The sequence below is a fragment of the Lottia gigantea genome (genome assembly GCF_000327385.1).
Source record: "Lottia gigantea unplaced genomic scaffold LOTGIsca_2, whole genome shotgun sequence".
In the NCBI taxonomy this organism is placed as follows: Eukaryota; Metazoa; Mollusca; class Gastropoda; family Lottiidae; genus Lottia; species Lottia gigantea.
In genome coordinates this window covers 5,140,492-5,153,518 of record NW_008708400.1, presented here as the reverse complement: position 1 = coordinate 5,153,518, position 13,027 = coordinate 5,140,492, and the positions used below count along the sequence as shown (strand labels likewise).

The 13,027-nt window shown below is 33.9% G+C and overlaps 2 protein-coding genes across 2 annotated transcripts; one reads left to right on the top strand and one right to left on the bottom strand.

Annotated features, from left to right (window-relative positions):
• Window positions 1-2,236: 2,236 nt before the first annotated feature.
• LOTGIDRAFT_103662 (hypothetical protein) lies at window positions 2,237-3,367 on the top strand (the record flags this gene model as incomplete). Its single annotated transcript, XM_009053444.1, has 1 exon — window positions 2,237-3,367. The coding sequence occupies one exon, from the start codon at window positions 2,237-2,239 to the stop codon at window positions 3,365-3,367; it is 1,131 nt and encodes a 376-aa protein (XP_009051692.1).
• A 1,123-nt stretch (window positions 3,368-4,490) lies between these two features.
• On the bottom strand, window positions 4,491-5,150 carry LOTGIDRAFT_152956 (hypothetical protein; the record flags this gene model as incomplete). Its single annotated transcript, XM_009053443.1, has 1 exon — window positions 4,491-5,150. The coding sequence occupies one exon, from the start codon at window positions 5,148-5,150 to the stop codon at window positions 4,491-4,493; it is 660 nt and encodes a 219-aa protein (XP_009051691.1).
• Window positions 5,151-13,027: the final 7,877 nt, after the last annotated feature.

Genomic DNA, 13,027 nt, shown 5'->3' with positions numbered 1-13,027 from the left:
ATCTGATATTACGACTTAGCGAGAATCTGATATTACAGACTTGGTGAGGATATGATATTACAGACTTAGTGAGGATCTGATATTACAGACTTGGTGAGGATCTGATATTACATTTACAGACTTGGTGAGGATATGATATTACAGACTTAGCGAGGATCTGATATTACAGACTTAGCGAGGATCTGATATTACAGAATTAGTGAGGATCTGATATTGCAGACTTAGTGAGGATCTGATATTACAGACTTAGCGAGGATCTGATATTACAGAATTAGTGAGGATCTGATATTGCAGACTTAGCGAGGATCTGATATTACAGACTTAGCGAGGATCTGATATTACAGAATTAGTGAGGATCTGATATTGCAGACTTAATGAGGATATGATATTACAGACTTAGTGAGGATATGATATTACAGACTTAGTGAGGATCTGATATTACAGACTTAGTGAGGATCTGATATTACAGACTTAGTGAGGATATGATATTACAGACTTAGTGAGGGTCTGATATTACAGACTTGGTGAGAATAGGATATTACAGACTTAGTGAGGATCTGATATTACAGACTTGGTGAGGATATGATATTACAGACTTAGTGAGGGTCTAATATTACAGACTTGGTGAGGATATGATATTACAGACTTGGTGAGAATAGGATATTACAGACTTAGTGAGGATCTGATATTACAGACTTAGCGAGGATGTGATATTACAGACTTAATGAGGATCTGATATTACAGACTTAATGAGGATCTGATATTACAGACTTAGTGAGGATGTGATATTACAGACTTAGTGAGGATCTGATATTACAGACTTAGTGAGGATCTGATATTACAGACTTAGTGAGGATATGATATTACAGACTTAGTGAGAATAGGATATTACAGACTTAGTGAGGATCTGATATTACAGACTTAGCGAGGATCTGATATTACAGAATTAGTGAGGATCTGATATTGCAGACTTAGTGAGGATATGATATTACAGACTTAGTGAGGATATGATATTACAGACTTAGTGAGGATCTGATATTACAGACTTAGTGAGGATCTGATATTACATTTACAGACTTAGCGAGGATATGATATTACAGACTTAGCGAGGATCTGATATTACCGACTCGGTGAGGATATGATATTACAGGCTTAGTGAGGATATGATATTACAGACTTAGTGAGAATATGATATTACAGACTTAGCAAGGATCTGATATTACAGACTAAGTGAGGATTTGATATTACATTTACAGACTTAGTGAGGATCTGATATTACAGACTTAGCGAGGATCTGATATTTACAGACTTAGTAAGGATCTGATATTACAGACTTAGTGAGGATATGATATTACAGACTTAGCAAGGATCTGATATCCCCGTCTTACTGTGGATTTGAAATACCAGACTATATGAGGATGTGGTGTCACATTTTTAGTGAGGACCTAATATCACAGACTTAGTGAGGATATGATATCACTGACTGAGTGAGGATATGATATTACAGACTTAGCGAGAATCTGATATTACAGAATTAGTGAGGAACTGATATTACAGACTTGGTGAGGATATGATATTACAGACTTGGTGAGGATCTGATATTACAGACTTAGTGAGGATCTGATATTACAGACTTAGCGAGAATCTGATATTACAGACTTAGCGAGAATCTGATATTACAGACTTAGTGAGGATCTGATATTACAGACTTGGTGAGGATCTGATATTACAGACTTAATGAGAATCTGATATTGCAGACTTAGTGAGGATCTGATATTGCAGACTTAATGAGGATCTGATATTGCAGACTTAGTGAGGATCTGATATTGCAGACTTAATGAGGATCTGATATTACAGACTTAATGAGGATCTGATATTGCAGACTTAATGAGGATCTGATATTGCAGACTTAATGAGGATATGATATTACAGACTTAGTGAGGATCTGATATTACAGACTTAGTGAGGATTTAATATCCTTAGTGGAAATATTATGTCACATATTTCATAAGAAACATAATTTGAATAAAGAGGAGACAATTGAGGATCTAGTTATATCACACTAACTGAGCATCATTCAGGATAAGATATCATAAACTCAGTGAGAATCGATCCGTTCACTCCCTCAAAGTGTAAATCTGAAATATGAAAAAAATGGCATTGCTGACTGATTTTCGCAGTTGTTTTATTATTCGATGGATGTTACGGCCAAACGTTTTTTGACGTTGACAGATGGATGAAGGAGACGATTGACACAAATAATCCAGAAATTCGACCCGTTTTGAATTTTAGCGACACCCTTATTGTATCCATATCGTTCCATTTGTTGGCAATCACGAGCTTTGAGGAATTGTCGGAATCTTTATACTCGACTGCATGGCTCAGCGTCAAATGGACGGATCAGAATCTAAAATGGTTGCCATCCGACTACGGTGGTTTGGTAAAGACAACAGTTCCACCTCATAAAATCTGGAATCCAAGTATTGCAGTTTTAAACAGCATCGATGAACTGAAACCAATCGATAGCCAGTTTTTACACCCTACCGTCTGTTCAAATGGAACTGTAAGATGGACTCCGGGATCTGCTTTCAGGACCTCTTGTAAGATGAATGTGGAGTCATTTCCTTTTGATGTACAAAGCTGTGAATTGGAATTTTTTGTGTGGGGACACGAGATCGAATCAGTGGATCTTGAGCCGTATATTGATCACGTAGACTTAGATACCTTTAAAGAAAATGGCGAATGGGAGCTAATTGGGTCGTCTCTAGAAAGAAAATTCTTGAATACTGAAGGGAAACCTCACCCAACGATAGTGGTAACTCTAAGGTTAAAACGACGAGCTACAGTTTTAATCCAAAGTATCATTATACCATTAGTGATTTTGGCCAATATAAACGTATTGGTGTTTTTAGTACCTGCGGAAACAGGAGAAAAAATATCATTCTCTGTCACCATTCTATTGGCGTTCGGAGTGTTTCTTGGATTCATTAACGATAGGATGCCACAGACGTCTGAAACTACGTCATCACTTTCTGTGTATATGTCATGCCTTCTTGCCTTCAGTGCTGTATTCGTCTTCATGTCAATTCTGATTGCAAAGATACACAACAAAACACAGAAAATCTCTGGCTCCTGGTTGTTTTTGTACATGCGTGTTTTGCGACCATGTTGTGGAAGACGTAAGGACAATATTACGGTAACGTCTGAAGGAAAAGATGAAGAGGGTCCAAAGAATTCACCGAATGTAACTTGGAGATCAATAGCCAGATCCATTGACTCATTGTTATTCTGGGTTTTCTTTCCACCAGTCTTTCTTACTAGCTTTGCTTTGCTTATAATACCTTCCATACTGAATTGTTCCCGCTAACACTGAATCAATATGCAGTATTCAAAATGGGTAATGTTTTTGAAATGGATATCGTACAAAAAAGAAAAAGAAAAAAAAGTTATTTTGTTAGAAATATCTAAGCCAAGGCATTATAGTCGTCTAAATATTGCCTCCACGCCGGAAAAAAGGCTGAACCGGTTTTACAACTTTCAGATTATATGACATAGTGAAAGAATTGTCTGTTGGATTCACTCACTGATTCATAGAGACAACACTGCTCAACGCATCCCAAATTCTCCAAATTCCTCTGTTCTCTGACTCTCCTGTATTTCAACGAAAACAATCCTAGGACGTTCTTGTACATATCAGCATTATTGCCTTATACGAGGGAAATTAGGAAGTAAAATCACACTATGACACATCTAGTATGACATAATAATATTGTCTGACCGATTTTTCTAGGAATATCAATAAAATTATACCATTATTTCCCTAAAGATGATATTTTTCCGATACATCGTTTAAACCCCCTTAAAAAGACTCTTAAGATGGCCGTACCCTAAATGCACCACTGAGTTTGGTGACAGGGATATAATAGCAATCTGGTACCAATGTGTTTTTTTTTTTATTTGAAGCAAGTAGAGGATGAAACATATAGATTCAATAAACTTTAAGTAACAATACAAAGTGGTGTGATGGCCTAAATTATAAGCTTATCTCATCCTATATTCATAAACATATTCATATGATACAACCTTAGGTCCTTAGATTGAATGGATCTGCAAATCAAATTCCAAGGTCGACATTGTCGTTGGTCACGTAGGCTAACTGACAAAGTAGCTTAAGAATACGCAGGTATTAAGCATAAAAAATCTGATGAAAAAGAATAAACGAACAAATAAATATGATTCCTTAATAAATCAACATACATGTACTAATGTTATTTACAATTTTGTTTTTATTAAACAATGTTTTAAATATTTTCCCATAGATGATTAAGTTTCGGAATAGCAATGAATTTTATAATTACATAGACACGTAGATTTTCTTTATATTCCATAATGGCACAAACACTTTTCACTTTTATCCGACCTATTATGAACAGCTTTCCTCAAATTATTCCTGATCCTTTAAGGGTCTAATCTTGGATTAGACAGGATTATCAAGTAGGCCTACGTTGTATATTTTGTCCTTTTAAACATGATATTATCCTAGGTAAATGGTGGTATAGGAGGTTCTGTAAGTCTGGATGAAGACGATATCTTATTGAAGGCTGATATTTAAATATTCTGAAGAAATAGTAAGTTGGTAGTTTAAAATAATCAGTCTCTTTCTCATGTACATATAAAAACTCTACAGATTTAAAATCGTCAGTCTGTTTAAGAAGATACTGTCCATTATACAATGAGCGAAAAATACATTCATCATTATCAAAGGTTTCATAACGAAACCAATACGGATAATGTTCTTCAAGAATATGCTTCTTATTCCATGACCAGTTTTCCGGTAATTCCACCAATTCTGGATCAACTTGTGCATGACACTTTTTATCCTTGGACACAGGAATCCGCATGATATAAATATTGCGATTTATTTCTTTCACAAAACATCTTAAAAAGTGGACACTACCGTCATCCATCAAACCATATTTTCCCCAAACTTCAATAAAATTGTTTCTATTGCTCGCCTGTACTGTGATATCTCGACTATTAGTGAACGTGATACAATCATCAGCGTTCTGTAACATGATATGGTGTGGCACTCTCTTTTTCCATATTTTTCTTATTTCAAGCGAGATCTCTTCTGGTAACGGACACGGCATCTTGTAAAAACTAAAATGATAATAATACAAATGTCTTATTTACTCACTATTTATTAGTCCAATATCTTGGTGGTTTACAGAGTAACAGTTTATTGGGTTATTCTGTTTTCCTGCTATCACGTGTATCACAAGAAGAATGGATTATTTTGATTTTTATGCTAAATATTAAAAGGGTAATCCCATCTATTTATAGATTTCAAATGTACTTGTTACTGACCTGAGAAATTATTTATTACAATTTAATATTGACAAGAGGTCCGCTTCCGATGACTGACTTTTTAATAATGAAACTTTGTTACGAAATCCTTCTCTTTTAAAATTTGATATGTGAAAGTTTCGGATTCTATTCTTTAACTAGCGTTATTTAGTTCTCGTGTAATTTGATGGATATTTTCATAATATATTATCATTTACATCTTTATCTTACTAATGTATAACTTTTACAATCAGTGTAAATATTAATTAGTCTTTATAGTACTTAATGATCAATGCTTGGTTATCACATTATTTTTTTTCCAGGCAAAGTAATAAGTGGTCACATTACAATCTTTCGTATTTTATTTTACATAAATACAATACAATCAAATATCTGGAGGGGGCAATGGTTGATAGTATTTAGTTGTAGTTATGGAAATGGTCGGATGTTAAAATTGGTGACCTGAATTTTAACCTATTCGGCTGAAATGGTTTATTAGTTTGAAAATCGTACATCCTGAAACATAGAGTTTCAATAAACTCAAAGTTCTCAAATAGTAAAGAGGGTATATTGTGTACAAAGTGGTTTGATAGCATATTTTATAGCTGATCTCGTCCTTTCCTCATGAAAATCTTCACATGATGCAATTTTAGATTGAATGGATCTGTTAATCTAAAGACCAAAAGGCTTTAGCAGTTTTTAGACAGTTTGTGAAGAGACTGATCAATAGCTTGACCTATAGTCTGTCTTAATAGCTTGACCTATAGTCTGTCTCAATAGCTTGACCTATAGTCCGTCTCAATAGCTTGACCTATAGTCTGTCCCAATAGCTTGATCTACCGTCTATCTCAATAGCTTGACCTATAGTCTGTCCAATAGCTTGACCTTCAGTCTATCTCTATAGCTTGACCTTTAGTCTGTAACAATAGTTTGATCTACAGTCTATCTCAATAGCTTGACCTATAGTCTGTCTCAATAGCCTGACCTATAGTCTGTCTCAATAACTTGACATACAGTCTATCTCAATAGCTCGATCTATAGTCTAACACGTTTTCGTTTCTTTTCACGGGGACCATGGGGCTTTAATACGAGCTCTATAGCTTGACCTATAGTCTGTCTCAATAGCTTGACCTATAATCTGTCTCAATACCTTGACCTAAATCTGTCTCAATAGCTTGACTTATAGTCCGTATCAGTAGCTTGACTTATAGTTTATCTCTATAGCTTGACATACATTCTGTCCAATAGTTTGACCTACAGTCTATCTCTATAGCTTGACAAGCTTGACAAATAGTCTGACTCAATAGCTTGACTTGTAGTCCGTATTAATAGCTTGACTTATAGTCCGTATCAATAGCTGGACTTATATTCCGTATCAATAGCTTGACTTATAGTCCGTATCAATAACTTGACTTATAGTTTATCTCTATAGCTTGACATACAGTCTGTCCAATAGTTTGACCTTCAGTCTATATAGCTTGACCTATAGTCTAACTCAATAGTTTGACCTACAGTTCGTCTCAATAGCTGGACGTATAGTCCGTATCAATAGCTGGACTTATAGTCCGTATCAATATCTTGACCTATAGTTCAAGTGGAACAAATTACGACTTTGCTTTCAATCGGAACTAAACACGATAGTGCATACCAGAAACTACAGTACCACAGTTTATATCGGAAGTGAAGGATGAGAAATCACAAGCAAAGAAATTGGGAAATTCTGAACGAGAAGACGTGAGACAAGGACTAGTTGAAGCTGCTAAACAAATTTTGGATTCTGAATCAAGTCACAAGATCTTTATAAAAGAAAAGTCACATTGCTTCAAGCACCTTTTGAACATGTATGTCGTAGGGGTAGATATGTTTGTCCTTGATTTTAGTCATTATTGCGCAATAAAAGCAACTTGAAAGTTTATGAATATAGGATGAGACCAGGTTATTTATAGACCTACCCTCTTTACTACTACCACAAATATTCAAACAAATTGAAAGTAGGGTTTTACGCTATGTTATCTTCAAAGATCACATTTTTATTTTGAATACATAAAATTTAAAATCATAAGATACATTGAAACGATGGGTGTACAGTTTTTTAGTATATTGAACAATAGTTAGATTACTATGAAGAGGAACACTGAGGGAGACATAAATAGGTCTTGTGTTAAGGGAAAATATTCAATGAAACGATTCATATAAGGTTGAGATTATATTTCATTACCGTAAATGGTAGAAAATCGTCTGAAGCAGAGATGGACGTGACAAGCGTTAGACACCTATAGAGAGAGTCGACTATTGATAAAAACAGATGCCTGTGTATCAAACTATAAAAAGAGTATTTTATTTACAATACCTCATTAGATAAAAGTCACTCATCGGAAGCGGACGTGCATTCAGTATTGATATTGATAATATTTCGTCATATCCAAGAAAACTGAAAATATTCGAATTCATTATTTTATATTGAAATCTTGAAAGGTAAGATCATATAATTTTTTTACAGAAATAAGTAGAAAATTAAAATACGTGACTACTTTTTAACAAACTAAAAAAAACTTAAAAACATAAAAATAGTTTTGGCGGTAACAATTTTGAATAGTTTTGGCGGTAAAAATTTTTCGGCAGGTTTTTTAGGCCTAAGCTACCAGATAACTTAAGGGATACAACTCTCTAGGGTTTTTTGACCTACGAAAAATCCAAAATGTCCTTTGAAAATGATATAAACATTATGCTCACTGCACCACTGATAAAGGTTATCTATATAAGTTTAATCTGACCACACAATTTAATAGGTCAATAATAAGTAAATTTTCAATCTATAAATAGGAGGGGATTACCCATAGCCTAAAGCATATGTTTTTATACGCCCACATGAATATGTGGTCGTATATTGCCGTCGCCCCTGTCTGTCGGTCCGTCGGTCCGTCGGTCCGTTCGTCAACATTTCTTGTGAGCACTATAGAGACGACAGTTTTTTTTTTTTTATCTGATTTTGATAAAACTTGGTGTGATGCTTTAGATTGACATATTTTCGATGAACGGTTTTTGAGATATTGCCCTTGACTTAGAACGCCTTGAAATTTGTTAAAAATTGTTCGTGAGCAGGATTGAAGTTTTCATCCGTTGCTGATGAAACTTGGTGTGATCATTGGAATTGATAAGATCTCAGCTAGTTCTAACAAGACATATTTTTGATGAACATTTTTTGAGTTATTGCCCTTGACTTTGTAAACATGCGTCAAAAGTTGCCCTTGATTAGAGCTGTGTGATTTAATTGTTTGTTGTATTTGGGTTATTGATATTGATTTTAAAAAATTTTGTGGAATTATTCAGCATAAATAATTTCTTTAATATGAGAAAATTCGTACTTTAGTCACTAAAGACTGTTTTATCATTTCTGACAGCTGCCAGTGGGCGTATGTTACCTTGCATCGCAAGCTATCTTCTAACTCTATTGACGATACACGTGATAAGTCCAGAAAATTAGATGACAAAATAATACTCTCTGAACTATTACACCAAGATATTGTAAATAATCTCTCATATATTATTTGATTATATATATTTTGATTTTGATTATATATTATATTATTATTCAATAATAAGTAAATTTTCAATCTATAAATAGGAGGGGATTACCCATAGCCTAAAGCATATGTTTTCTAACTCTATTGACGATACACGTGATAAGTCCAGAAAATTAGATAAAGTGACAAAATAATACTCTCTGAACTATTACACCAAGATATTGTAAATAATCAGTCATATATCGGGTGTCCAAAAAAGTTCAACAGGTAGTATCTCAACTGTTGGTATACTGATCTCTTTCAAAATTCTCACAGATATACTTCAAGATATCGTTGTCCAACACTTAAAATATGAAAGTCATCGAATAAAAATTGCACTGCCCCGAAGAAAATAGCATGTCAAAAAATATAGGTCAAGCTATTGAGACGGACTATAATTTCTATAAAATTCTCGAAGTTTCTATAAATTTCCCAACGTTTCTATGAAGTTCTCAACGTTTCTATAAAGTTCTCAACGTTTCTATAAAGTTCTCAACCTTTTTCTATGAAGTCCCCATCGTTTCTATGAAATTCCCAAAGTATTCAGGTGGTAGTATGAACATAAAATATTGCACTTGAAAGTGTGGACAAAACCCATGTTACATTCTTTTTTTTTTTTTTTTTTTTGAACATATTGATCATAATGATATACACACTGTTTTCCAGGATTGTATTGTTTTATTTATAGCAGACAAAGATTGCTAAAAATGTAAAATTATTGGGACCACTTTGCCCTTCAAGAAAATAGTTTTAAGAAATCGAACTAATGTAACAAGAGATGATGTTAAAAATAGATTCCCAAAATTTCCGCTTCTAGCCTCTATCACCTAGCCCCAATTTGTCTTCGCACAGCTACAACCAATCATATAGTCAGTATACAGTTCTATGCACCGATGACGTCTATATAATTTATAAATATCATTGGAAAAGGATGAAGTCTGGGTGTCAAAGACTATCCCAATGAAACTATAAAAGAGAGGGATTTTTGAGCATAACCGCAGTATTCAAAATTTAGTCGTGGGAAGCAAACGTTAAATAAGAAAATAATTGAACCCAAATATTGAGTAGGTCAGTGATAAGAAAAAATCTATACATAGACGGAGATTACCCTTTTTACTATTTAACATAAAAATAATCCAATCTTCTTGTGATACACGTGATAGCAGGAAAATCTTACTCTTAATAAATAGTGAGTAAAAAAGACATTTGTATTATTATCATTTTAGTTTTTACAAGATGCCGTGTCCGTTACCAGAAAAGATCTTGCTTGAAATAAGAAAAATATGGAAAAAGAGAGAGCCACACCATATCATGTTACAGAACGCTGATGATTGTATCACGTTCACTAATAGTCGAGATATCACAGTACAGCCGAGCAATAAAGACAATTGCATTGAAGTTTGGGGAAAGACTTGCGTGGTGGATGACAATAATATAAGATATTTGAGGTGTTTTGTGAAAAAAGTAAATCGTAAAATTTATATTATGCGGTTTCCTGTGTCCAATGCTAAAACTTGCCATAAACGTCTTGATCCAGAATTGGTGGAATTACCGGAAAACTGGTCATGGAATAAGAAGCATATTCTTGAAGAACATTATGCGTATTGGTTTCGTTATGAAACCTTTGATAATGATGAATGTATTTTGCGTTCATTGTATAATGGACAGTATCTTCTTAAACAGACTGACGATTTTAAATCTGTAGAGTTTTTATATGTACATGAGAAAGAGACTGATTATTTTAAACTACCAACTTACTATTTCTTCAGAATATTTAAATATCAGCCTTCAATAAGATATCGGCTTCATCCAGACTTACAGAACCTCCTATACCACCATTTACCTAGGATAATATCATGTTTAAGAGGACAAAATACAGGTTGACAATCCTGCCTAATTCAAGATTAGACTCCTACATCGAGTCATGTATTGTTGATATATCGCTATAATATATATGATAATAATATAATGTGTTAAGTCTAAACTGTGAGATCCATATAAGATTAATAATTCATTCTTAATATATCTGCAGCATTGTGGAATAGTATATGAATGTCCGATATTTGGAGACGAAACCGTGTGTAAATAACGAATGAATACCTTTAATTATTTTTCTTGGAAGAATGACTGAAAAGTTGCCTAACCAAATCTGTGTAATGTGTAAATGTGTTCAGACCTACATCAGACGAACTGCAGGATTGCCAATTTCAGTCCTAGTTGACGTCCAGGATGCCTGGATTGAAGACATGGAGCAAGCACCAGATGGGCAGCAGATCGCCAGCTTTAACGACCTCTCCATAGGATGCCGTGTTGGAAGAATTTGTTGTAGGGCGAATATTTATTTGAATTCTATTTTCTCAATAAAAATATGTATAAATTTGTTCTTTTTTTTTTATCTTGTTGGACTCCATGACACAATCCATAATTTGTTTTGTAAGTAGTATAGGAGGAATGAGGAGGGTAAAGATAGCTAATCGGGCAGCATACACCCAAAGACACCAAAACTTGGTGTAGTAAGATCAGATCTTCGACGCTTCGGTGGGTTCAATCCCAATAGAAGTCGGAATTTTTCAACCACCTTTTCTCAGTCAGTGATGCAGAGAGACAGTCTAATTAAAGTTAGACAAAACTTTCGTTCCGTTTTTTATTAGCTTTTATTTCTAATATAACCATTGCAGTTAGGGTCTTGAACGTTCGTCAAATTAACCTTTTGACCTAACTCGATGACATCTGCTTTAACCAATCAAATTTTACCATCTCAAAGCGCTGGAATTTCGTGACGCGGTGTTTTATCGGGTTAGGTCTAAAGGCAGTTATTAGCTGAAGGGGAATAATCGAAGGGACCCGTTTTGAAGACGTTGACAACATCAAGAAAAGTCGACAATAGAGTATCCGAGAAATGCATACAAGCGTATCAGAGAGGAATGGGAAAGTGCGTTAGACTCTTGGGGAATTATTTCGAAGGGCAAAGTTTTTATTCAAATCTGTTGTGACATCAATCCAGGATTCATTATGGAGAACTGTCTTTTCTTTGCTCTTGTGTTTGTCTGAAGTTGCAATGGAATCAGACCATCATCTAAAAAGTGTCACTGAACTCTAGTGTTAACAATCAACTTAATATTCTGTAATTTATTCATGTTTACTATCTATTTTATGTATAATTATGGAACTTTTAAATTGTTTTGGGTGTTAAAAATTTTCGGCAGGTTTTTTTTTTAGTTTAAGCTTCCAGATAACTTAAAGGACACAACTCTCTAGGGTTTTTTGACCGACGAAAAATTCAAAATGTCCTTTGAAAATGATATAAACATTATGCTCACTGCACCACTGATAAAGGTTATCAATATAAGTTTAATCTGACCACACAATTTAATAGGTCAATAATAAGTAAATTTTCAATCTATAAATAGGAGGGGATTACCCATAGCCTAAAAAATATGTTTTTATACGTACATATTAGTATATGAGGTAGTATATCATCGCTGTATTAATAGTTATCTATGTCGTGTGCATATTAGCATATTAAAAATCTTTCTTCAACGACGCGTCAAATCAGACATAATCATTTTGTGTCTTAAGTCAAATTATATGCAACATAGTTTCAAACAATGAAAACATTTACAAGAATACTTATAAGATTCACAATACCTCTGAAGCAGAGATGGACGTGACAAGCGTTAGACACCTATAGAGAGAGTCGACTATTGATAAAAACAGATGCCTGTGTATCAAACTATAAAAAGAGTATTTTATTTACAATACGTCATTAGATAAAAGTCACTCATCGGAAGCGGACGTGCATTCAGTATTGATATTGATAATATTTCGTCATATCCAAGAAAACTGAAAATATTCGAATTCATTATTTTATATTGAAATCTTGAAAGGTAAGATCATATAATTTTTTTTACAGAAATAAGTAGAAAATTGAAATAAAATTTAAAGGAGTCTTGCACATGTGACTACAATGATTTATATAATAGTGTCATGTATAGTGAGGATGGATGCTTAACCACCCGAAAAAAACTAAATGTAACTTTGCTTTTGGGTTTATCTACTTGACATCCCTTCTAGATAGTTCAGATAGCTTATAATCTTTGTGTTGTGATTTTCTATTA